Source organism: Oncorhynchus mykiss, chromosome 23 (assembly GCF_013265735.2).
Source record: "Oncorhynchus mykiss isolate Arlee chromosome 23, USDA_OmykA_1.1, whole genome shotgun sequence".
NCBI classification, from domain to species: Eukaryota; Metazoa; Chordata; class Actinopteri; order Salmoniformes; family Salmonidae; genus Oncorhynchus; species Oncorhynchus mykiss.
The window spans coordinates 57525545-57551344 of NC_048587.1; the positions used below are offsets into that span (position 1 = coordinate 57525545).

Below are 25800 nucleotides of genomic sequence, written 5' to 3' on the forward strand. Positions count from 1 at the left end.
AGTTCATGCAACTTATTATGTGACTTGTTAAGCACATTTTTTTAGTCCTGAACTTATTTAAGGGGAACACAAGGTTTGAATACTTAATGACTCAAGACATTTCAGCTTTTCATGGAGAAGTCCATGGAGAATAAGGGCACCTCCTCCCAGCTGCTCACTGCACTGAGGGTAAGAAACATTGTCACCACCGATAAAACTACAATAATCGATAGTTTCAATAAGCATTTTTCTACCGCTGGCCATGCTTTCCACCTGGCTACCCCTACCCTGGCCAACATCTCAGCACCCCCCCTGCTTCTCCTTCACCCAAATCCAGACAGCTGATGTTCTGAAAGAGCTCCAAAATCTGGATCCTACAAATCAGCTGGGCTAGACAATCTGGACCCTCTCTTTCTAAAATGATCTGCTGAAATTGTTGCAACCCCTATTACAAGCCTATTCAACCTCTTTTGTATCGTCTGATATCCCTAAAGATTGGAAAGCTGACACGCTTAACCAAAACTGTTATAGACATTTTTCAATCCTGCCCTGCCTTTTTATAAAATCTTTGAAAGCCAAGTCCAACAAACCGATAACCGACCATTTCGAATCCCACCTTCTCCACTATGCAATCTGGTTTCTGAGCTGGTCATGGGTGCACCGCAGCCATGCTCAAGGTCCTAAACAATATCATAACCGCCATCGATAAAAGACAGTACTGTGCAGCCGCCTTCATCGACCTGGCCAAGGCTCACCACGTTATCGGCAGACTCCATAGCCTCGGTTTCTCAAATGACTTCCTCGACTGGTTCACCAACTACTTCTCAGGTCGAGTTCAGTGTGTCAAATCAGAGGACCTGTTGTCCGGACCTCTGGCAATCTCTATGGGGGTGCCACAGGGTTTAATTCTTGGGCCGACTCTTTTCTCTGTATATATCAATAATGTCGCTCAAGGTTAACATCAGTTTTCAAAACACTTTTCCTTAACCACGTCTCCGTAATGACCAACACGTCTGGATTGGAGCTGTGAACCCAGACTATCAATTGATACATTTTAGGTGATACGCTTCTCGTGTTAACATACAGACAACCCAGGTTTTTACGAGAGTAGTAATCAGGGAAAAGGTTATCAGAGCACAACAGTAGATTGGCCAGGGTGTAGAGCAGCATTGATTTTTTTTTTGTGTTTTGTTTTAATTATGAGATTTTAATGTGTCTCAGATGACAACAAGATTATATTGCACAGCAATTCCATCAGGTAACATGAATACAAAGCTGGTGAGAGGTGGTTAGAAAAGGATGGGAGGCCAAGAGTCCCTGTAACAAATAGTGAGTCAGAGTTCCGAGTATGGGAACAAACAGTTTGTCCCACGGTTGGGTAAACAAGCAAGTTCATAGTCAACAAAGGACGCAAGAGTCCTGAGGCATAAAGCCAGACAGGGCAGACGGTGAACAGGCCGCCAGGTGGAATCCATGCAGCAGTGCAGCAGGCAACAGGAGTATGTTTCACACCCACTTGGGAGAAGCTTTTATTTATGAAGGCAGATTTCTTGTAGAAAATCCTAGCTAGCTACTGTAGCTAGCAAGTCTCTGTTCACTGTTTTTTTTCCCCCCCACGCGCTAAAGGAGGTTTCTGTTTCTTGCTGGTTGTTGGTTTGCCAGATTTAATCCATATTACCTCAACTACCTCGTACCCTGGCACATTGACTCCGTACCGGTACTCCTTGTGTATATAGCCTCGTTATTATTTTGTGTTACTATTTCCTTTTTGCCAACAACAAAAATTATGAAGTGTGCAAAATCCAGCACACAGACAAAAATTGGCAGTAGAATGCCCTTACGGAGAGTTCCGTGACTTTCAACGTGGTACCGTCATAGGATGCAACCTTTCCAACAAGTCAGTTTGTAAAATGTCTACCTTGCTAGAGCTGCCCCGGTCAACTGTAAACTCATAGAACAGGACTGCCGAGTGCTGAAGTGCGTAAAAAGCGTGGGCTAGAATGGTGAAAAGCTCACCGCCATTGGACTCTGGAGCAGTGGAAACACGTTTTCTGGAGTGAATCACGCATCACCATCTGGTAGTCTGACGGACGAATCTGGGTTTGGCGGATGCCCGGAGAACGCTACCTGCCCGACTGTATAGAGCCAACTGTAGTTCGCTGGAGGAGGAATAATGGTCTGGGACTGTTTTTCATGGTTCGGGCTAGGCCCCTTAGTTCTAGTGATTTGGAAATGTTAACGCTCCAGCATACAATGACATTCAATACGATTCTGTGCTTCCAACTTTTTATATATTTTTGTTGTTGTTGATATGATCAGTAGAGTTTAAGTAGTGTCTGGCTCATCAACTGTGCTGATTGGTCGTTTACAATACATGACCACAAAGATGGAGAGCTCAGCTGGGGCAGATGGGAAATGTTCACAGATCCGCACCATATCAGAGTGTTTACAGCTGTGTACCCCAGATAAAGGCTGGGGGCTTTGAAACAGACAGAGCTCTGAGTGTATATACTTTAGAAGCATGTGTATGAGCCCTGCAGGAATTGAACACACAACCTTACCAACTGATCCACACCGAGTCCTTGGAGCGTTGGGCTAACCAACTGATCCACACCGAGTCCTTGGAGCGTTGGGCTAACCAACTGATCCACACCGAGTCCTTGGAGCATTGGGCTATTAGTTAATGGTGTATAATGTCAATGTGTGCTGATGTTTAGTAACGAGAGACCATCTCTCCAGGCCTCTAGGCTAGAGGTTTATGATCAGTTGAGAGGACACTTTAATGGACACATGCGCGCGTGGGCACGCACACGCACACACACACACACACACACACACACACAGAACACTTGTAGAGCTGTGGTCATCCTTCATGTGATCTAGCTGTGTGTGTGTGTGGAGGCTCATCATCAGAGCATTTTATAAAAGTCCTGTCCTCAGCTTGACAAGTCACTACTCCAGGAGAGGGTTAGTGTGTAGGCAGGAGTTCAACAAGGACGCACGCTGTTCACTCAGGACTGTTTTATTTTGAAGTTAACAAAAGTTATACATTTGGGTAATGCCTTTTACTACTACTTTAATGTGTTTTCCAAGTTGCCCGAGGGTATGCATGAGCTAGATACGCAAGCTGTTCTTTTTTGTTATTATAGTTTAATAGTGAAGAGGGCTGTTTTTAGTCTGCAGTTGCCTGGCTGGTGAATGCACCAGACACAGACTGTGTTTGAGGTAGGAGTGATGGAATGCTCAGGGCTGGCTGCTGAGTTCCACTTCCATGACTGTATTCCAGAGTTTTATAAGAAGGATGTTTACCATGAGGTGATCAGACTGGCTCAATTCATCTTTCTCAAGGACCCTCGGACCGTCTTCTCCAATATATTTTGAAAAGGAGGCGAGGAGATAAGATGGGTGGAGTCAAGGAAAGATTGAGAAAGAAACCGGGTCAACAGTGGTAGGAGTGTGTGAGATCTGTCTGTATTCTGTCAACCCTTCCTTGACTTCACCCACTGATCTCCTTAAAGGAACAGTGAAGTTCTGTAGGATAAGTCTGTAAAGGAAAGTTTGTCATGAATGAGATTTTATCGTGAATCTTTCACGTTTTAAAGGCACTTTTTCGGCACCATATTCTGGAGTATACAAACTTGATAGATTTGTTGATATTCAAATAGCAGTCTGGACCGCAAAATATAGACCTTGAAGACTGTATATGGCTCACCAATACTGTCTTAACACAGGAAGGCTTATACATGCTTACAACAAATTTATAAAGCATTAGTGCCTATACCTGTATGCTGTAAAGTCTTACCTTAATATGAATGCTGTACCTTTTTACTACAGATTGCAACGTTCTTCAGCAACAACCTGGATTTCTTTACATCTTCGACAGGCTATGGTCCGAGAGGGGGGGTGGGGGCCCTCAACCCCCTGCAGGCAGAGAGCATGCTGGGTAACAAGAAGAAGGCTTCTGACTACATGCAGGCCATCAGAAAGGTCAGTTGTGTTGCCTGGCTTCGCTGGCCACGTCACAGACCTGGGTTCAAATACTATTCCAAAATAACTTACTTATGCTGTGTTTGATTAAGCGTGCCTGGTGAAATAGGATGTGGGAACCAATAGAATAATCCCAAAAGTATAAAGCCCACTCATCTGACACTCCAGGCAGGCTAAAGCAAACAGTGGAACATCCACTGTTGTGGTTCGGTATAACAGTGTGTATTTGACTGTCCCGTCTGTGTATCCAGCCCAGAGCTGAGTCTGTTCCATACAGAGAGGCCCTGTTGAACCGCCGTGTTCTAACCAGCTCTACAGAGAGCAGACAGGGACTCACACAACAGGTATTGATTGTATTTCCATGTTCCTTCTACTCTCCAGTTTGTAAGGACACAGGCCCTAAGTCTGCCTCTTTATTCTCAAGGTATCCCATTTGGTTACTGACTAGGTAAGTGTTATAGAGAAGTATATAAGTCCTCTTACACCTCTCCCTCCTCCCCTTGACCCTTACTACCCCAGGTGGTGGCGAGCCAGGAGAAGATCGCTCGTCTGGAGCAGGAGAAGGAGCACTGGCTGCTGGAGACCCAGCTGGGCAGGGTGAGGCTGGAGAAGGAGAGCCAACGCATCCAGGACTTGGAGACACAGCTCTCCTCTGCCCTGGGAGGAGGAGGAGGCAGCCCAGCCTCAGCCCTCTCCCTGGGTCTGGGCAGCCCAGCACTCACCAGCCTGGATGATGGCGAGCTGGAGGAGAGAGGAGTAGGGAAGGACGCTATGATAAGCACCAGTCTGGTACTTACGATCTTCACTTGTTTTTAAATGTTATTTTACATTTTTAGTTGCAAGAATCCATCTACAGGGATTTCATAAAGACTGATAACTTTGGAATTTTGCATCCTTATTTTTCTCCAATAGTGTTTTTATTCATGAGGCTTCATCCTCATGTTTCACTACTTAGTTGTCTGCTGAGACTGGCATGATGTGAGATGAAATCTAGGGAGATCATTCCTCCCTTTCCAACCCTCCCCTTTCCCACCAAATGAGTCACACGTCATCGCGGGAGCGACCATAAAATAGGTTTTAGTGTTTTGGCTTCAGTGAGTTGTAGGGTTGCATATTTTGTGGAATATTCAGAGGTGGGAATTAACGGGAATGTATTAATGGAAATGTATGCAAATAAATATTAATACCATTTAAATGTAGATGGTTTTTGCTTTGGACATATTTACCAGACAGAAACCTTTTACCTTGTCATAGTAGACATCATTGCAAATTATTAAATCATTCCAATAGAAATAAAAAAAACTATTTAGTCATGACTTGAACTTCCATGTCTTCTCCCTGGACTTCCTCAATGTCCTCCTCTTGAACATCAGACTGAGGCCTCATCTTCACTGTCACTTTCCAACCTTGTTGAGGATGACAGACTCAAAAAGCCTCAAATATGCCCGGATGTCCACCAATTTTTCAACCCTTGTATTGGTCAGCCTGTTCCATGTTTTGGTGTGTGTGTGTGTTCCCAAACAAGGACCGGTGTGCTCTGAGGTGGCTGATTTGGAGCATAGAGGCAGGTGGCTGATGAGATATGTTGGCACAACTGCCATATTGCATCTCCATCCCAAAGCCCTTACTTGGAAGTGTACTTCGCCAGACTGCCAATAACCTTGCCCTCATCCAGGCCAAGGTGCGAGACACAGTAGTGATGACACCATAGGCTTAGTTGTTCTCTGCACCAGACAGGATGCTCTTGCCAGCATACTTGGGGTCCAACATGTAATCTGTAGCATGTATGGGCTTCAGGCAGAAGTCTTCACGCTTTTTGATGTATTTCAGAACTGCAGTTTCCTCTGCTTGGAGCAACAGTGAAGTGGGCAGGGCAGTACGGATTTCTTCTCTTACATCTGCAAGCAGAGTCTGAACATCAGACAGGACGGCATTGTCTCCCTCAATCCGTGCAATGACTACTGCTATAGGTTTCAGGCTGCTTACCACTCTCTCCCAAAATACATCATCCAGGAGGATCCTCTTGATGGGGCTGTCCATATCAGCAGACTGTGACATGGCCATTTTTTGGAGAGACTCCTTCCCCTCCAGGAGACTCAAACATGATCACACCACCACCCCAACGGGTGCTGCTGGGCAGCTTCGTGGTGCTTTTATTCTCACTTTGCTTGGTGAGGTAGATTACTGCTATATCTTGGTGCCCGTGGCATTTTCCTGTAAAGAATAGAAGAAAAAAAATACAATTCCATGTACAGATAAATAGTTAAGCAGTTAGATTAAACAACTCCTTTAGTAAGATACATGTTTTAAAATGAAACATGTATGGAAACAGGTGAATTAACACTCCTCAGTTAGCAGGCTCAAGCAAGCTAAAACCCACATGGTAACAAAAACTAACTAGCAGAAACTGTTAACAAGTTAGAAATGATTTAAACACACTTTGCTGTAGGCTACTATTTGCTAATTAACAAAAAAATTATGTACGCCATATCAAATATATTCACCCCACCCAGTATTGTAATCAAAACTTACAAGAAAGCATGTAGTCCTTGGCTCAGTGTAGTAGTGTGGGCTCAATAGCATCTCATTAGTGTGCAAGATCTTGAGATTCAGCTGCACATGTGATGGAAGAATGCACTGTGCATGTAGAGGGATAGTTTAACCAAAATATGCCACAAGACCTAGAATTGCCTTCTGTGTATCCTAATAAAAAGGTTCACTGTTATAAGCTAACTTTTTGGATGAATTTAAGCTACATTCCCAGGCATAACTTCCCATGGAAAATTTCTGGAAAGTTTCTGACCCTTTGCAACTCCAGCGAGTTGTATTATCAGTCTCTGGCTCTATCCCAATCATCTCTCCTTTCCCCCCAAGTATGCACTTGTTCACTATCCTTCATTGATTTGAAAATAACTGATGGGTATAAGAAATGTTGGAAACTCCCTCTAGCTCATGCTTTCACCAATCCAATGTTTTTAGATTTTTGGGAAGCAGTGAACTAGTGTACAATTTTAAGGAAAAAAATTGATATTATTGGGATGTGTCCCAGATCTATTTGTGTTATCCTATGGTGGTTCGCATTGTTTGGCATAACAACGACCATAGGAGCTGGCAAGACAGCACAAACAGATCTGGGACCAGGCTAACACCCACCCACTCACTCCGGACACTGTTGTCATGTCATTAACAACCAGCTACACTCTTCATTCACAGGCTTTTATAGATGTTATTCCTTTCCAATCCAGTTTTGTCAGTGAATATTAGGCGGACCTGTAGTGTTTTATAGGATTTCAGTGGGAGGGAAATGGGTTCTATTGACCTGGGCCCTGATCTGTTTGTGCTGTATCTCCAACAATGACTGTAGAAGTTGGCAAAACAGCAGAAACAGATCTGGGACCAGTCTTACATTTTATAGCTTTCTCATAGGGAGTTAGTTACTAACTAATGTGTTTCTGTGTTTTACATCTCTCGCATTAGGTTGGCATGTTGACCACAACTCCTACCAACGAGGAAGTAAGTTTGTCTTGTTTTTCTTGACCCAACTATTCTTTAGTCTGATCCTTTTCCCCTCTTTCACAGGACTAGTCTCATTGCTTTCCTGAAAAGATGGACGAATTAACTCATTAATTAACAGATTGTCATACTTTGGAAAATTACACTGACTGCTTGAATGAATGATTGAATAAATGCTTGAATGAATACTATGTAGTAACATGCTTATACAACCTTGTTATACTAGTGTAATTACAACACAGATATAAGAGCCACTTGATGTAAAGTTGTCGTTGGTCTGTCTCTGTGTGTACAGGTGGGAGATGAGGAGTCCAGAGAACAGCTGATTAAGACTCACTACATGGCCAGAGTAGGAGAACTCACCACACAGCTACAGGTCTCTGACAGCAAGGCTGTTAACTTCCATGCTGAGGTGAGACATGACACACACAGCTACAGGTCTCTGACAGCAAGGCGGTTAACTTCCATGCTGAGGTGAGACATGACACCGACAGCTACAGGTCTCTGACAGCAAGGCTGTTAACTTCCATGCTGAGGTGAGACATGACACACAGCTACAGGTCTCTGACAGCAAGGCTGTTAACTTCCATGCTGAGGTGAGACATGACACACACAGCTACAGGTCTCTGACAGCAAGGCTGTTAACTTCCATGCTGAGGTGAGACATGACACACACGTGCCTAAGCAAACACTTTTTAAGGATATGGAGCTGTTATTTTGTCAGTGAAGAGCATCCCATGTAGTGACTTTATTAGTTGAAGGAAGTGATAATCTGTGGACATCTGTTAATTCTCCGTATCTCCTGTGTTGTAACCCCCCCCCCAGTGTCGAGCCCTGGCCAAGCGTCTGGCCTTGGCAGAGAAGTCACGGGAGACACTGACTGAGGAAGTCAAATTGGCTAATCAGAACATCACACGTCTGCAGGTAAACGTCTGTTGTGTAATTTCCAGACTGAAAGAAAGAAGCTTATCCCAGATTCATCCATTCAGCTAGAATACAATCAGCTTTATTACATTGGTAGTTGTGTTATGCATATTTGTCCTGAACTTGGTCCTCAATTTATTTGCTGTTTTTTTTTTGTAAGATTTCCCATTTATTCAATGAAATGCCATTTAGCAGACGCTTTTATCCAAAGTGACTTTTAATCAATCGTTCATACATTTTTAAGTATGGGTGGCCCGGGAATTGAACCCTGGCATTGCAAGAGCCATGCTCCAACTGAGACATGGCAAATTAACTTGAACCTTGAACAATCATACTGGCTCTAACTAACCACAACCTGCTCCTTGTCTTTCAGGATGAGCTTGCCACGACCAAGAGGAGTTACAAGGAACAACTTAGTATGATGAGCGACCACCTGTGCAGCATGAATGAGACTCTCAGCAAACAGAGAGAGGAGATTGACATACTCAAACTGAGCAGCAAGGTACAGAGTCCCCTCACACCGCTCCCTCAATGAGACTAACCTGGATAAATTAAAGTTGAATGAAAATGTGCCACTCATGGGTCTAGACAGACAGAGAAGCAATACTAGGTGAGGTTATGCTGACATGCTGTGTAGACATATCCCAATAACAAACTACTATCCAGTATGAGGGGAACAGGGAGGATGGGGAGGGGTATGGAAGGGTCTGAGGGGAACAGGGAGGCTGGGGATGGGGGGGGTATAGCAGGGTCTGAGGGGAACAGGGAGACGGGGGATATGGAAGGGTCTGAGGGGAACAGGGAGGCTGGGGATGGGGGGGTATAGCAGGGTCTGAGGGGAACAGGGAGACGGGGGATATGGAAGGGTCTGAGGGGAACAGGGAGGCGGGGGGTATAGCAGGGTCTGAGGGGAACAGGGAGGCGGAGGGTATAGCAGGGTCTGAGGGGAACTGGGAGGTGGGGTATTGCAGGGTCTGGGGGGAACTAGAAGGTGGAGGTACAGCAAACACGCCTTCTGTCCTGAAACTGCCCAACATACACTTCTGTTAAAACACAGATGAGTATCTTTCAGGGATACTCCGGTATTTTTGCAAAGGGGCCCTAATCTACTTCCCCAGAGTGAGATTAACTCGTGGACACCATTTTTTATGTATCTGTATGCAGTTTGAAGGAAGTTGCTAACTAGCGCAATTGCTAACAATGGAAGTCTATGGGTATCTGCTAGCATGCTAGTGTGTGGATGGTTATTCCCACACTAGCATGCTAGCAGATACCCATAAATCCACTTCAATTAGTTTGAAAGGATTTAAGCCTTGAACTTGAGACATGGATTGTGTATGTGTGCCATTGAGAGTGGATGGGCAAGACAAAAGATAAAGTGCCTTTGAACACATTATGGTAGTAGGTGCTTGGCGCATCAGTTTGAGTGTTTCAAGAACTGCAACACTGCTGGGTTTTTCACGCTCCACAGTTTTCCATGTGTATCAAGAATGGTCCACCAGCCAACTTGACACAACTGTGGGAACTATTGGAGTCAACATGGGCCAGCATCCCTGTGGAACACTTTCGACACCTTGTAGTCCATGCCCTGACGAATTGAGGCTGTTCTGCGGGCAAAAGAAAATAGCTTCAAGTGTTTTGTCCAAATACTGGTGGATTCAACTGATAAAAGAATTGACAACCTGAGGTCCAGAACCTGAAGAACAGTTTGCAGTTCTCCCAGGGTCAGCTCGATGAGTTGAAACAGGAGAATGGCAAGAGTGCGATAGGACATCAGTTCTGTGTGTGAATACATGATAACAAAGAGGGACAATCAAGGCAGAACAACATGGTTGCGGATGGAATTTCAGAATCTCCACATGAGACCTGGACGGAGTGATGATTTTTGATAAAATGTTCTTTTGGGGTGTTGCTATAGGCTAACAGTCCGTATCTAAATAATGTGTGAAATTATTGATATTGTATGTGATGTAAACAGAGGTCTACTTTCTTGGGGACCTGAATATTGACTGGTTTTCATCAAGTTGTCCGCTCAAGAGGAAGCTTCTTACTGTAAACAGTGCCTGTAATCTGGTTCAAATGATTTAATCAATGTACCAGGGTGTTTACAAACACTACAGGAACAAGATCACCACATGCATTGATCACATTTTTACTAATACTGAAGAAATTTGTTCTAAAGCTGTATCCTTACCCATTGAATGCAGTGAAAGCCAAAGTAATTCCACTACCCTAGTGGTAGCGGAATGGTAAAGCAGCCTTTACTGGTCCTAACAGCAGGCCTATCAGTTTGCTCCTATCAAACTGTTGTAAAAAATGGTGTTTGACCAAATACAATGCTATTTCTCTGTAAACAAATTAACAACAGACTTTCGGCATGCTTTTAAGAGAAGGGCGCTCAACATGTACCGCACTGACACAAATGACTGACTGCTTGAAAGAAATTGATAATAAGAATATTGTGGGAGCTGTACAGTTAGATTTCCGTGCAGCCTTTAATATTATTGACCATAACCTGTTGTTGAAAAACATATCTGTTATGGCTTTTCAACCTCTGCCATGTTGTGGGTTCAGAGCTATCTATCTAATAGAACTCAAAGGGTTTTCTTTAATGGAAGCTTCTCTAATGTCAAATATGTAATGTGTGGTATACCGCAGGGCATCTCTCTAGGCCCTTTACTCTTTTCTATTTTTTCCACTGGCATTATACAAAGCATTTGTGTATGCTTATGATTCAACCATATACGCATCAGCAACCACAGCTAATGAAGTCACTTTTTAAAAAAATGCATCCCTCTTTCTCCCCAATTTCGTGATTTCCAATTGGTAGTTAGTCTTGTCTAATCGCTGCAACGCCCATATGGACTCGGGAGAGGCGAAAGACCCTGCCAAGCCGGACTGCTTCTTGACACCGCTCGCTTAACCCGGAAGCCAGCCGCACCAATGTGTTGGAGGAAACGCCGTACAACTGCTGACCGTGTCAGCGTGCATGCGCCCGGGCCGCCACAGGAGTTGCTAGAGCACAATGGGACAAGGACATCCCAACCTGTACAACGCTGGGCCAATTGTTTCTCTCCCGGTCACGGACGGCTGCAACACAACGCAGGATCGAACCCGGATCTGTAGTGATGCCTCAAGCACCGTGATGCAGTGCCTTAGACCGCTGCACCACTCATGAGTGGAAACCCTTAACAAGAGTTGCAGTCTGTTTTGGAATGGGTGGCCAGTAATAAACTGGTCCTGAACATCTCTAAAACTAAGAGCATTGTATTTGGTACATATCATTCCTTATATTCTAGACCTCAGCTGAATCCGGTAATGAAAGTTGTAGCTGTTGAACAAGTTGAGGAGACTAAATTAATTGACTTTACCTTAGATTGTGAACTGTTATGGTCAAAACCGATTCAATCGATGTAAAGATGGGGAGATGTCTGTCCGTAGTAAAGAGAAGCTCTGCTTTTTGACACCACACTCCTAAAAGCAAGTTCTGCAGGCTCTAGTTCTACTTAATTAAGCTGCAGCTGGCCCAGAACAGAGCAGCACGTCTTGCTCTTCATTGTAATCAGAGGGCTTATATAAATACTATTCATGCCAGTCTTTCTTGGCTAAGAGTTGAGAGACTGACTGCATCACTTATTTTTATAAGAAATATTAATATGTTGAAAATCCCAAATTGTTTGCATTGTCATCTTACACACAGATCTGACACATACTTACGCCACCAGATATGCCACCAGGGGTCTTTTCACAGTCCCCAAATCCAGAACAAATTCAAGAAAACTTAGAGTATTGCAGTGCATTCGGGAAAGTATTCAGACCCCTTGACTTTTTTCCATATTTTGATACGTTACAGCTTTATTCTAAAATGTATTAAATATTTTTTCCCCTCTAATCTACACACACAACCCCATAATGAGAAAGCAAAAAACTGTTTTTTGGAAATGTTTGCACATTTATTAAAAAAAATATGTAAATGTGATATCACATTTACATAAGTATTCAGACCCTTTACTAAGTACTTTGAAGTGCCTTTGGTGGTGATTACAGCATCAAATCTTCTTGGATATGATGCTATAAGCTTGGCACACCTGTATTTGGGGAGTTTATCAAATATTTCTCTGCAGATCCTCTCAAGCTCTGTCAGGTTGGATGGGGAGTGTTGCTGCACCCCCAAAAATGGTAGTTCTGTCCTTGAGCTGTTGTCTATTAATGATCTGTATCTGTATCATGTTTTCTGTGGACCACAGGAAGAGCAGTTGCTGCTTTAGCAAAGGCTAATGGTGATCCTAATAAAATGCCAAAATACCAACTCGATAGTAGGAAGGTGTATAACTTAACACTGTTCTTCCTCTTGCCTTTTCCAGGGAAACTCCAAACTCCTAAAGAAGGGTCGGTAGGAAATTAGTCTATTGGGGAAACTGGCTCCATTTTGGATCAGCAGCGCACCCTTAACTGAGAGAAGGGCTTGACTATGGAACCCCCACCCACTACAGCCCTGCCAGCTCCATACCACCAAGATGGAGGACCCTGTTAGACTTCTCCATCAGAGGGAGGCTATTGGGGAGGGGTCTCTGATACCACTCTGCTTAAAGGAATTGTGTTTCTGATTGACACAGATAATGACTTTACGTGTCAAGTGCTTCCCAGTGTGTGGCGGAAGCAGCTGCTTGACCCTTTGCACTTTGGTTTGTGGGAGGAAGTGGAAAATGTAATGGAAAGATTATATATTTTTCCTCCCCCCCACCAACTAGTCAGGTCATGGATGCTGACTACAGGGAATGAAGACCACCTGGCCCTGATGGGTAGTGTGTCTCTTCTCTCTGTGCTAAACGTGGAAATGACGGCAATTTGAAATATTCATTCATCAAATTGCTCTTAAGTGGGAGGAGGATATCATGTGAGCAAGTCAAGTGTTAAATTGTGTGCCTGACTGGCTGTCTGGGTTGTTGTCTTTGTCTAATAGGGGGACTGTAGACTGTCATGCCAGGCTTTGAGAGGGACTGCTAATTATTATAACTTCATTTTATATTTGAACTATTTTTAGATCCAATGAAAGATTATTTGTGCAAAATTGTGACTTGAGGGACTATGTTCATTATATTTACCACATTTTACTTGAAGGGCTGCCCCAGATGAAATGAATCAATGAGTGACATTTGATTTGATACTAGCCTTGGATGCCCAGGCTTCGCTCTTTAGTGGAGGCCTAAGACCGAGGCTAGACACACACTTCCATACATTCCCTTAAACCTGGATTCCTTGACGGTGAATCAGCCACGTCTGTTTGTGATATTACAACAACAAAGAAGTTAGGATTTGTTATTTATTTTTACAACGCTCCTCACCTCCGGTTTGTTAACAAAACAAGAACTGCCGTGGGGTGGACAGTAGCGCTGTTTCCCCTACTGAGAATTCCATCTTTATCTAGATGTCCCATCTGTCCTCGAACGGATGGAAGAATCTGACAGAATGACAATGACATGGAATAGATCTGACCCGATTACCCAATCAATTCTGACATGACAGATCTGTTCCACACGTTACATTTCTATTTGAACTAAATGATCTGTGATGTTGCACAAGGTAGAGTTCATAAAATGGTGTCTGTCTGTAATGTTTCTCTAGCAGTTGTAACACGAAAGTGTGTATGGATGTGCACTGAGGAGATCTATGCTTGTGTTCCAAATGACATCCTATTCCTTACAAAGTGCACTACTTTGGACCACTGCCTTACGGGCCCTGGTCCAATGTAATGGACTATATAGGGAATAATGTGGTGCCATTTGGGACACAGCATGTCGCACCACAGTCTTCAAACCCTTGCATCATGTATGGAGAGAAGGGTTAATGTGAATATAATACATTATTGTACCGTGTACTTTAACAGAAATATACAAAAAAAGAAAGGCATTCGTTAAAGTTTTCCCATAACTATTTGCCATGATGACCCAATGAAATTACTAGTCGATGATCAATGGAAAAGAGCAGAAACACAAACTAATCAATCACTCACCTGCATTTAATACTTGATTATTGGGTCCCAGAGAACTGAAAATATTTGCCTTTTGCAAGGCAATACACACACAGGTCTGCTCTTTTGAACCTTCTGTAGACTCATGGTTTGTGTACCCATTACAATTGTATTATCAGCGTGTTGGCAAAGCTAAAGTAGTCTACCCCTCGTCTGACAGTGTAGTGACTAATCTAACAGTTCACAATTAACAGCAGGGTTGTGTTCATTAGGGCACACCATAGCTAAACTTTTAACAATAGAAAATGAAAGTCCAGTTAGTACGTTGCTGTTTCACTCAGTTTTTGAACATTTTCTTCCATTTTGTACCTCCTGAAAACAACCCTGTATGCTTATTGCTTTTGTGTTCCAGTGACATTTATAGTGTGGCCAATAAAATGAATAATCCTATCCTGTGCATTGTTTTTACCAGTTTAGACTGATTTTTAATCGGTTTGGACAAGTGTCTGACCAGTGTCGGCCAGTGTCTGCCCGGTACTAACCATTCCATTTCAGAATTTGAGGTTTGCCAACATGCCCTATACTACTGAAATCTGTATCTTCACAATGTAATCTGACAGTCCAACAGAATGTACAGTCTTAAGTATACATACACTTAGGTTGGAGTCATTAAAACTTGTTCTTCAACCACTCCACACATTTCTTGTTAACAAACTATAGTTTTGGCAAGTCGATTAGGACATCTACTTTGTGCATGACAAGTAATTTTTCCAACAATTGTTTACAGACAGATTATTTCACTTATAATTCACAGTATCACAATTCCAGTGGGTCAGAACTTTACATACACTAAGTTGACTGTGCCTTTTAAACAGCTTGGAAAATGTAATGGCTTTAGAAGCATCTGATAGGCTAATTGACATTTGAATCAATTGGAGGTGTACCTGTGGATGTATTTCAAGGCCTACCTTCAAACCCAGTGACTCTTTGCTTGACATGAGAAAATCAAAAGAAATCAGCCAAGACCTCAAAGAAAATTGTAGACCTCAAGTCTGGTTCATCCTTGGAATCAATTTCCAAATGCCTGAAGGTACCATGTTCATCTGTACAAACAATAGTATGCAAGTATAAACCCCATGGGACCACGCAGCTGTCATACCAACTCAGGAAGGAGACTCGTTCTGTCTCCTAGAGATGAACGTACTTTGGTGTGAAAAGTGCAAATCAATCCCAGAACCACAGCAAAGGACCTTGTGAAGATGCTGGAGGAGACCGGTACAAAAGTATCTACAGTGCCTTGCGAAAGTATTCGGCCCCCTTGAACTTTGCGACCTTTTGCCACATTTCAGGCTTCAAACATAAAGATATAAAACTGTATTTTTTGTGAAGAATCAACAACAAGTGGGACACAATCATGAAGTGGAACAACATTTATTGGATATTTCAAACTTTTTTAACAAATAAAAAACAGAAAAATTGGGCGTGCAAAATTATTCAGCCCCCTTAAGTTAATACTTTAGCGCCACCTTTTGCTGCGATTAGAGCTGTAAGTCGCTTGGGGTATGTCTCTATCAGTTTTGCACATCGAGAGACTGAAATTTTTTCCCATTCCTCCTTGCAAAACAGCTCGAGCTCAGTGAGGTTGGATGGAGAGCATTTGTGAACAGCAGTTTTCAGTTCTTTCCACAGATTCTCGATTGGATTCAGGTCTGGACTTTGACTTGGCCATTCTAACACCTGGATATGTTTATTTTTGAACCATTCCATTGTAGATTTTGCTTTATGTTTTGGATCATTGTCTTGTTGGAAGACAAATCTCCGTCCCAGTCTCAGGTCTTTTGCAGACTCCATCAGGTTTTCTTCCAGAATAGTCCTGTATTTGGCTCCATCCATCTTCCCATCCATTTTAACCATCTTTCCTGTCCCTGCTGAAGAAAAGCAGGCCCAAACCATGATGCTGCCACCACCATGTTTGACAGTGGAGATGGTGTGTTCAGGGTGATGAGCTGTGTTGCTTTTACGCCAAACATAACGTTTTGCATTGTTGCCAAAAAGTTCAATTTTGGTTTCATCTGACCAGAGCACCTTCTTCCACATGTTTGGTGTGTCTCCCAGGTGGCTTGTGGCAAACTTTAAACGACACTTTTTATGGATATCTTTAAGAAATGTCTTTCTTCTTGCCACTCTTCCTTAAAGGCCAGATTTGTGCAATATACGACTGATTGTTGTCCTATGGACAGAGTCTCCCACCTCAGCTGTAGATCTCTGCAGTTCATCCAGAGTGATCATGGGCCTCTTGGCTGCATCTCTGATCAGTCTTCTCCTTGTATGAGCTGAAAGTTTAGTGGGACGGCCAGGTCTTGTTAGATTTGCAGTGGTCTGATACTCCTTCCATTTCAATATTATCGCTTGCACAGTGCTCCTTGGGATGTTTAAAGCTTGGGAAATCTTTTTGTATCCAAATCCGGCTTTAAACTTCTTCACAACAGTATCTCAGACCTGCCTGGTGTGTTCCTTGTTCTTCATGATGCTCTCTGCGCTTTTAACGGACCTCTGAGACTATCACAGTGCAGGTGCATTTATACGGAAACTTGATTACACACAGGTGGATTGTATTTATCATCATTAGTCATTTAGGTCAACATTGGATCATTCAGAGATCCTCACTGAACTTCTGGAGAGAGTTTGCTGCACTGAAAGTAAAGGGGCTGAATAATTATGCACGCCCAATTTTTCAGTTTTTGATTTGTTAAAAAAGTTTGAAATATCCAATAAATGTCGTTCCACTTCATGATTGTGTCCCACTTGTTGTTGATTCTTCACAAAAAAATAGTTTTATATCTTTATGTTTGAAGCCTGAAATGTGGCAAAAGGTCGCAAAGTTCAAGGGGACCGAATACTTTCGCAAGGCACTGTATATCCACAGTAAAACGAGTCCTATATCGACATAACCTGAAAGGCTGCTCAGCAAGGAAGAAGCCACTGTTCCAAAACCCCCATAAAAAAGCCAGACTATGGTTTACAACTGCACATGGGGACAAAGATGTTACTTTTTGGAGAAATAAAAATAGAACTGTTTGGCCATACTGACCAACGTTTATGTTTGGAGGAAAAAGGGGGAGGCTTGCAAGCAGAAGAACACCATCCCAAATCGTGAAGCACAGGGGTGGCAGCATCATGATTTTGCTGAAGGAGGGACACGTGCACTTCACAAAATAGATGGCATCATGAGGGAGGACAATTATGTGGATATATTTATGCAACATCTCAAGGCATCAGTCAGGAAGTTAAAGCTTGGTCGCAAATGAGTTCTCCAAATGGACAATGACCCCAAGCATACTTCAATAGATGTGGCAAAATGGCTTCAGGACAGCAAAGTCAAGGTATTGGTGTGGTCATCACAAAGCCCTGACCTCAATCCTATAGAAATGTGTGGGAAGAACTGAAAAAGCGTGTGTGAGCAAGGAGGCCTACAAACCTGACTCAGTTACACCAGCTCTGTCAGGAGGAATGGGCCAAAATTCACCCAACTTATTGTGGGAAGCTTGTGGAAGGCTACCTGAAACATTTGACCTAAGTTAAACTATTTAAAGGCAATGCAACCAAATACTAATTGAGTGTATGTAAATTGCTGACCCACTGGGAATGTGATGAAAGAAATAGAAGCTGAAATAAATCACTATTCTGACATTTCACATTCTTAAAATAAAGTGGTGATCCTCACTGACCTGAGACAGGGAATTTTTACTAGGATTAAATGTCAGGAATTGTGAAAAACTGAGTTTAAATGTATTTGGCTAAGGTGTATGAAAACTTCAACTGTATATACAGTGCCTTTCAAAAGTATTCACCCCCCGTGGCGTTTTTCCTATTTTGTTGCATTACAACCTGTAATTTAAATAGATTTTTGGGGGGATTTCATGTAATGGACATACAAAAAATAGTCCAAATTGGTGAAGTGAAATGAAAAAAATTACTTGTTTCAAAAAATTCTAAAAAATAAATAACAAAAAAGTGGTGCGTGCGTATGTATTCACTCCCTCTGCTATGAAGCTCCTAAATAAGATCTGGTGCAACCAATTACCTTCAGAAGTCACATAATTAGTTAAAGTCCACCTGTGTGCAATCTATTTAAGTGTCACATGATCTCAGTATATATATGGTCCTTATAGTGCCACTTGCTTAGTGGTGTTGCAGACTCTGGGTCCTTACAGAACAGGCCCCAGAGTCTGCAACACCACCAAGCAAGTGGCACTATGAGGACCAAGGAGCTCTCCAAACAGCTCATGGACAAAGTTGTGGAGAAGTACAGATTAGGATTGAGTTAAAAAAATATCCGAAACTTTGAACAGCCCACGGAGCACCATTAAATCCATTATTTCAAAATGGAAAGAATATTGCACCACAACAAACCTGCCAAGAGAGGTCCGCCCACCAAAACTCTCAGACCGAGCAAGGAGGGCATTAATCAGAGAGGCAACAAAGAAATCCAAGATAACCCTGAAGGAGCTCCAAAGCTCCACAGTGGAGATTAGAGTGTCTGTCCATAGGACCACTTTAAGCCTTACACTCCACAGAGCTGGGCTTTATGGAAGAGTGGCCAGAAAAAAATAAGCAAACACGTTTGGTGTTCGCCAAAAGGCATGTGGGAGACTCTCCAAACATATGGAAGAAGGTACTCTGGTCAGATGAGACTAAAATGGAGCTTTTTGGCCATCAAGAAAAACGCAATGTCTGGCACAATCCCTACAGTGAATCATGGTGGTGGCAGCATCATGCTGTGGGGATGTTTTTCAACGGCAGTAACTGGGAAACTGGTCAGAATTCAAGGAATCCCCCCCCCCCCCCCCCCCCCCCCTCCCCAACAAATCAATTTTAATTCTAGTCTGTAAGGCAACAAAATAGGAGAAATGCCAGGGGGGTGAATACTATCTTAAGCCACTGTATGAATGAAATAAGAGCTAGCTCAATATTATTTGTTTTGTGTTAATACTGTAATGACCTGGCTAGATCATAAAGGAACAATTGTCCAGACAGAGGATTGAGTTAACGAATTGACGGTCTATTAACCCAACTTAACACAGGCTACTGTTTGGTCGTAGCCCACGCCAAATAACTGAAAGGTACCCTACAAACCAACCGTGACCTTCTCTTGTGAAGCCCAAACGTAATAGAGCGAACAATGGCTAAACTTGGTCTTAGCCTCCAATGCTCCAGCCCCCTGCCCAAACCACCCTCCACGCCACTCCGCCAACCACCAGGATCCCCGGCATCAGAACATTCCAGGCATTCCCGTGATTGGCAGATAGCAGGTTGATTGGCATGTCGGACCCCGCGAACACTTGGTACTAGTAAGTACAACACAACCCACTAATAGCCTAACACATAACACACGGCTGTCTGTGCGGGTCGCTACAATACTAATACTTCTGTTGTTAGGGCTACTAATAATGACTCACCACAAAGTTAAACTTCAGGCTTCTTCAATATATAGTTTTGACAGGCTACTGAGTATTTGTGAGAAAGACTATCGTAAAGGTAACGTCAGCTGTATTTCATCGCGGATTTCGGAACACAGTTGTGTATTTAGGGGGAATTAAGTTGAGTTTCAGTCATCGATTTTCTTGAAAACACTTCCTGTCGCTAGCTAATAATGTATAATAAAGGGCGGTAATAATTTATAGTTAGCTGGCTAACTAGTTAACGTTATTATACATTTAGATATTCAGCCAATGTAGTTCACTTACAGTGTTAAAAAGATTTACAGTCAACATCGTGTGCCAGAAAAGGTTAAAAACATTGGCCATGGTGTCAAACCAGCATGACTTCTGCCGTGTACAAAACAACTGGAAACTCGGAACTGGGTAATCTCAGACTTCAGTGAGTTCAACACAACTGCGAACTCAGATAAAAAAAAAAAAAGAGCTGAGCTCCGACTGGGAAAATCCGTTTTGAACGGTCATCCAACTTCCCATGTCGGGAACTCGGTCCTCTTTCTAGAGCTCTGTCCTGAAGAACACTGACATCCTGATTCAATCTTGTTTTTCCCACAGAGTTCCCAGTTGTCTTGAAAGCACCATCAATCCAGAGAATGCCAGACTTTGATGACAAAATTTTGACAAAATGTGCCCACAAGGACTGCAGCACCACCTTCCTGTTCAAGTGAGCATGGCACAAGGTGAGTCCAAAAATGTATTGTATGCTGCTGCATAAATTATATAATATGCCATTGATATGTGTACAGTGCCTTCGGAAAGTATTCAGACCCCTTGACGTTTTCCACATTTTGTTACATTAAAGCCTTATTCTAAAATGGAATACATAATATTTCCCCATAATGACAAATAAAAACGTTTTTTAGAAATCTTTGCTAATTTATAAAAAAATAAACAGTAGGCTAAGTTATGAGGGGGAAAGGGACAAAATTATTTGACCGGACATGACTTGGAAAGGCCCACACCTGTCTATATAAGGTCCCACAGTTGACAGTGCATGTCAGAGCAAAAACCAAGCCACGAGGTTGAAGGAATTGTCCAAAGAGCTCCGAGACAGGATTGTGTTGAGGCACAGATCTGGGGAAGGATACCAAAACATTTCTGCAGCATTGAAGGTACCCAAGAACACAGTGGCCTCCAACTGAGCAAACTGGGGAGAAAGGCCTTGGTCAGGGTGGTGACCAAGAACCCGATGGTCACTGACAGAGCCAGTACGTCACTGGGGCCAAGCTTCCTGCCATCCAGGAGCTATATACTAGGCGGTGTCAGAAGAAGGATATCCTACTTGAGTGAAAGTAAAGATACCTAAATAGAAAATGACTCAAGTAAAGGTGAAAGTCACACAGTAAAATAGTACAATAGTAAAATAATAACAGTCTGCATTATTCCGAGCTTGCTGCTACGTCACTATGTCTGTGTCAATGACTGATTTCAACTGTATTCCTACACTTTGCACTTCAAAATAAATCTCAGCTCGGTTAAAAATACACACAAGAAAAACTATTTTATTTATCATAGTGATTCAGGAGTAACATTAAAACAGAATAATATTCCCCACCAAATATTAGACAAATATACAGAAAACCCTCAAAATACCGAAACAGGTACATGAAGTCAATGATGAGAGAATTTGATATCAATATTATGAGATTGAGATGAACTAAAATAGCAGTGCAGATGGTACTCTTTTGCTGAGTGTAGAGATGTATTATAGGTAATGATTATGTAGGGGACTTCTGAGAATGCTAGCTCCTGAGTTCCTCTGTGGAGATGGGAGGACCTTCCAGAAGGACAACCATCTCTGCAGCACTCCACCAATCAGGCATTTATGATAGTGGTCAAATGGAAGCCACTCCTCAGTAAAAGGCACATACCAGGCAACTTGGAGTTTGACAAAAAACACCTACAGGACTCTCAGATCATAGGAAACACGATTCTCTGGTCTGATTAAACTAAGATTGAACTCTTTGGCCTGAATACCAAGTGTCACATCTGGTTGAATCCTGGCACCATCCCTACGGTGAATCATGGTAGTGGTGGCAGCATGCTGTGGAATGTTTTTCAGTGGCAGGGAATGGGAGACTAGTCAGGATCAAGGCAAAGTTGAACGGAGAAAATTACAGAGATGTCCTTGATGAAAACCTGCTCCAGAGGGCTCAGGATCTCAGACTGGGGCGAAGGTTCACCTTCCAACAGGACAACGACCCTAAGCACACAGCCAAGACAGCACAGGAGTAGCTTCGGGACAAGTCTCTGAATGTCCTTGAGTGGCCCAGCCAGAGCCCAGACTTGAACCGGAACATACATCTCTGGAGAGACCTGAAAATAGCTGTGCAGCAACGTTCCCCATCCAGCCTGACAGAGCTTGAGAGGATCTGCAGAGAAGAATGGGAGAAACTCTACAAAAACATGTGCCAAGCTTTTAGCGTCATACCCAAGAAGACTCAAGGCTGTAATCCCTGCCAAAGGTGCTTCAACAAAGTACTGAGTAAAGGCTCAATACCAATGTAAATGTGATATTTCATGATAGTTATTTTTACATGACAACATTTCTAAAAACCTGTTTTTGCTTTGTCGTTATGGAGTATTGTGTGTAGATTGAGGGGGAGAAAAATGTTTTAGTCCATTTTAGAATAAGGCTGTAACATAAAATGTGGAAAAAGTCAAGGGGTCTGAATATCTTCAGAGTGCACTGTGTTCCTCTTTCATTTGTCCTACGGTTCTGTCTTGTTGTACTGGGAGAATACTGTAAGAACGGCCCATATTGAATTCTGTCGCTGTATAGTTCAAAAGTGCTAAACAAATAGTTATTGACTACGTCTGCCCTAGCTCACTCATTATCTTAATCAAAATTACGGATTGCCTCTTATCCGCTTGTCATCCCCTTATGCCATAGTTTGTACATCTCAAATGTCAGTAGAAACCAGATTTGTTTAAGCAAGTCAGCCATATTAGCTATGTTTTTTTTAAAGGCAGTAAATTAGCCTGAATGAACTGTTTCGCTGCTAGACCAGGCTCCGCTGATTGCCATGTGTAGCAGTGGTAAGGATTCACTCCATGGTGTAGAAAAGAAGGCTCTGCTGTTGAGATAGCTTTATGTAAGCCAAAAACAGTTTGTGGGCACCATTTGTCACCGTTATAGTGCAATGATGTATTGTTTAGTGTTGTGTAATGGCTTTGCTGGCATGCATCTAAAACATTTTGTTGAGTTTGCCCCACCAAGATTTACATGCTAAAATCATCACTGGATGTTCATACGACTCCATGAGAAACAGGGTAGCGGGTCACAGTGATCGAGAGGGCTGACGCTAGGGTGGGACAGTGAGGCCATAGTGAAGCAGAAGACTGTAGAGACCACTCACCAAGGGAGGGGTCAGCGGTAGGATGGGAGGGAATTTGTAGATAACTGTCATTGAAGAGTACTGTCATCTGAATCTGGTCCCGACAAGAACCACACCATCTCACTCTTTCACACGCGCACTCACATGCATGCAAAAGGTCATCACACTAAATCAAACCAGACATAAAACAGAGGTCGGCCGATTATGATTTTTCAACGCCGATACCGATTATTGGAGGACCAAAAATAGCCGATACTGATTAATCGGCCGATTTTTATATAAATATTTGTAATAAATGACAATGACAACAATACTGAATGAACAATGAACACTTAATTTAACTTAATATAATACATAAATAAAATATATTTAGTCTCAAATAAATAAGGAAATGTTAAATTTGGTTTAAATAATGCAAAAACACAGTGTTGGAGAAGAAAGTAAAAGTGCAATATGTGCCATATAAAAAAGCTAACTTTTAAGTTCCTTGCTCAGAAGTTCAGCAGTTTTGCCTACCCCTGCTGCCTCACAAAAGTGCTCTCCCCTGTATTGGCTGTGGCCAAATTCTTTTCTTTTAGGCTTGCCACATATCTTGCAGGGGAAAGCAACAGGTAACCTCCTCTTTCTCACAGGTCCATTACCAGCCTTCACATCTCTCCTCCTCAAATCTGTGGACCTGGCCAGGGGGAGGCCTTTTACGAGGGTGGATGAGGCAGCAATTCTAGCATTAGGGGGTTTGCTTGTTGGTAGGTGCCGCTTAGCTGTCCTCTGAGCTCCCTTGTTGTTTCTGGATGGAGCTGGCTTCAGGTTCTTGTCTACAGAGGGACACACAGATAGTGGCTTATTATAACACATTACACAAAGGGAAATTGCTATAGTCAAACACACAAATGTGAATTTAAGAGAACTCACCTTTGGGGGGGTGTCTGTTCAGAACTGGGGGCAAACATGGACGGCTGAATTTCAGGTGTGAGGGAGGGGAGGGGGGACAACCCGGTTGGAGCTGGTATCGGTTTCTTGTCTACAGAAGGACAAACAGGCATTAGTGTCTTAATGAACACAATATATTGCTATATTTAAACGTGATTGTTACAGGTTATTTTAACGAACACATTCATTTTTTGGGTAATTTATTGTTTTTCTTTTCATTAACAAGTTGTATTGATTATTTATTGTTTGAATTGTTTATTTTTGTAAGATTAACTACATTGATGGAATAAAAAAAATATATAATAAAAAATAAATAAAGACCTCTCCATTGGGGAATTGCCTGTTCAGAACTGGAGGCCGCCATGGACAGCTACATGTCAGGTGTGGAGGTTGGTCCTTATTTTCCAACACGCCACTGGGCTCTCTCCTCTCTTTCCCTCAGGTACCTTTTTGTTCTGTCACACTCCAGTTGGGCCTTTTGCGCTTTCCTCCTCCTCCTTCTCAAGGTGTTGAGCTGCCTTATCCAGCCTATGTAGCTGTGATAACCAAAATAAAGAATTAGCCGATACACTGAAAGGGTGGATAACAAATATTCCGATATATAGAAACTAATGTTAAAACATGTTACCTTCTATGTTTACGGTCTGTAGAGTTATAGACTGCATTGATGATAGTCCCAAAGCCTGCCCTATTGAAACCTCTATTCATATTGAGTAATAGATCTTGGGAAACTGAGACTATCCCTGAGACTCTCCCAAACTGCAACAAGTGAAGATGTGCAGCAACCAATCGGAGATTAGTGGGCATCGCTGGGGGGGTAGACTCCCTGCTGTCACCTGTAGTATCTGCTGGTCATCTCAAATCTCTGAGTAGAACCTGACTATTTTTTTGTTGTGTGTGTTACAACTCTGTAAACAGTGTGTTTATTGACTAGGACAATTATGACTGATTTACTTGTCTTTTTATTTGTTGAACATTATAGAGTGTATGACAAATAAAAATGAATTTCAAGGGAGAAAAAGAGCTTGCATTGAATTATTTATTTCACAGGGAATGTCATGTGTGCACCAACCCAGTATGATGTCCCCTACACCTACTGTACAAGTTAAAGTGATTTAAAATGAAATAAATGTACAAGAGAGTAACGATGAATGTTGTAAAAAATAAATAAACGAGAAATAACATATGTACAAAAACTACTTTAAAATGTACACACCAGTCAGAGTTTACTGGCCCTGGCTAGCACCATGCTGGGACCTCATGAGTGCCAGTCACTCCTCCACAGTTTGGCAGCCAGAGGTAGTGGCACAGAATCGCACAGTACCATACATACTGTGTCCAAATTCAGAAGTTTGGCTTATGCTCTCTGACTCTAGTCCCAGATTCCACCTCCTCCTCCATTTGGTGGTCCTGGAGACCTTGGGTCCACCAGCAGGAGGGGGAAGAGGAGTGGAGGTTGAGGGCAGGTAGACTGGAGTTGTAGGGAGGGAGGTGATAGGCAGACTGGGTGGCGGTAGAGGTGGCAGTGGCTGACTAGTGGCTGTTCTGCCACACTGTGTAGCCTGCCCCGTTCTGTCCTCTGGCAGCGGTGATGTGCTCCTGGCTGCAGCGTGGAAGGGACCTGACTCCTCCCTCTCTGCAGTCATGCTGTCCCGGGTCT

The 25800-nt window shown here is 42.8% G+C and overlaps 1 protein-coding gene and 1 long non-coding RNA gene across 2 annotated transcripts in view; both read left to right on the plus strand.

The window, feature by feature from the left end:
• Positions 1–14824, plus strand: part of LOC110503012 (protein phosphatase 1 regulatory subunit 21) — a 40675-nt gene extending 25851 nt beyond the window's left edge. The window contains exons 14-21 of the mRNA XM_036960877.1: positions 3814–3966; positions 4218–4310; positions 4486–4755; positions 7444–7479; positions 7775–7891; positions 8305–8403; positions 8777–8905; positions 12768–14824. Of these exons, the coding sequence (XP_036816772.1) occupies positions 3814–3966; positions 4218–4310; positions 4486–4755; positions 7444–7479; positions 7775–7891; positions 8305–8403; positions 8777–8905; positions 12768–12800 (930 nt within the window). The 3' untranslated portion in view covers positions 12801–14824. The remainder of the gene's footprint in view (positions 1–3813; positions 3967–4217; positions 4311–4485; positions 4756–7443; positions 7480–7774; positions 7892–8304; positions 8404–8776; positions 8906–12767) is intronic.
• A 4906-nt stretch (positions 14825–19730) lies between these two features.
• Positions 19731–25252, plus strand: LOC110503013. Its single transcript, XR_002470415.2, has 3 exons — positions 19731–19912; positions 20428–20552; positions 23843–25252. It is a non-coding gene; the product is annotated as an uncharacterized LOC110503013 (long non-coding RNA).
• Positions 25253–25800: the final 548 nt, after the last annotated feature.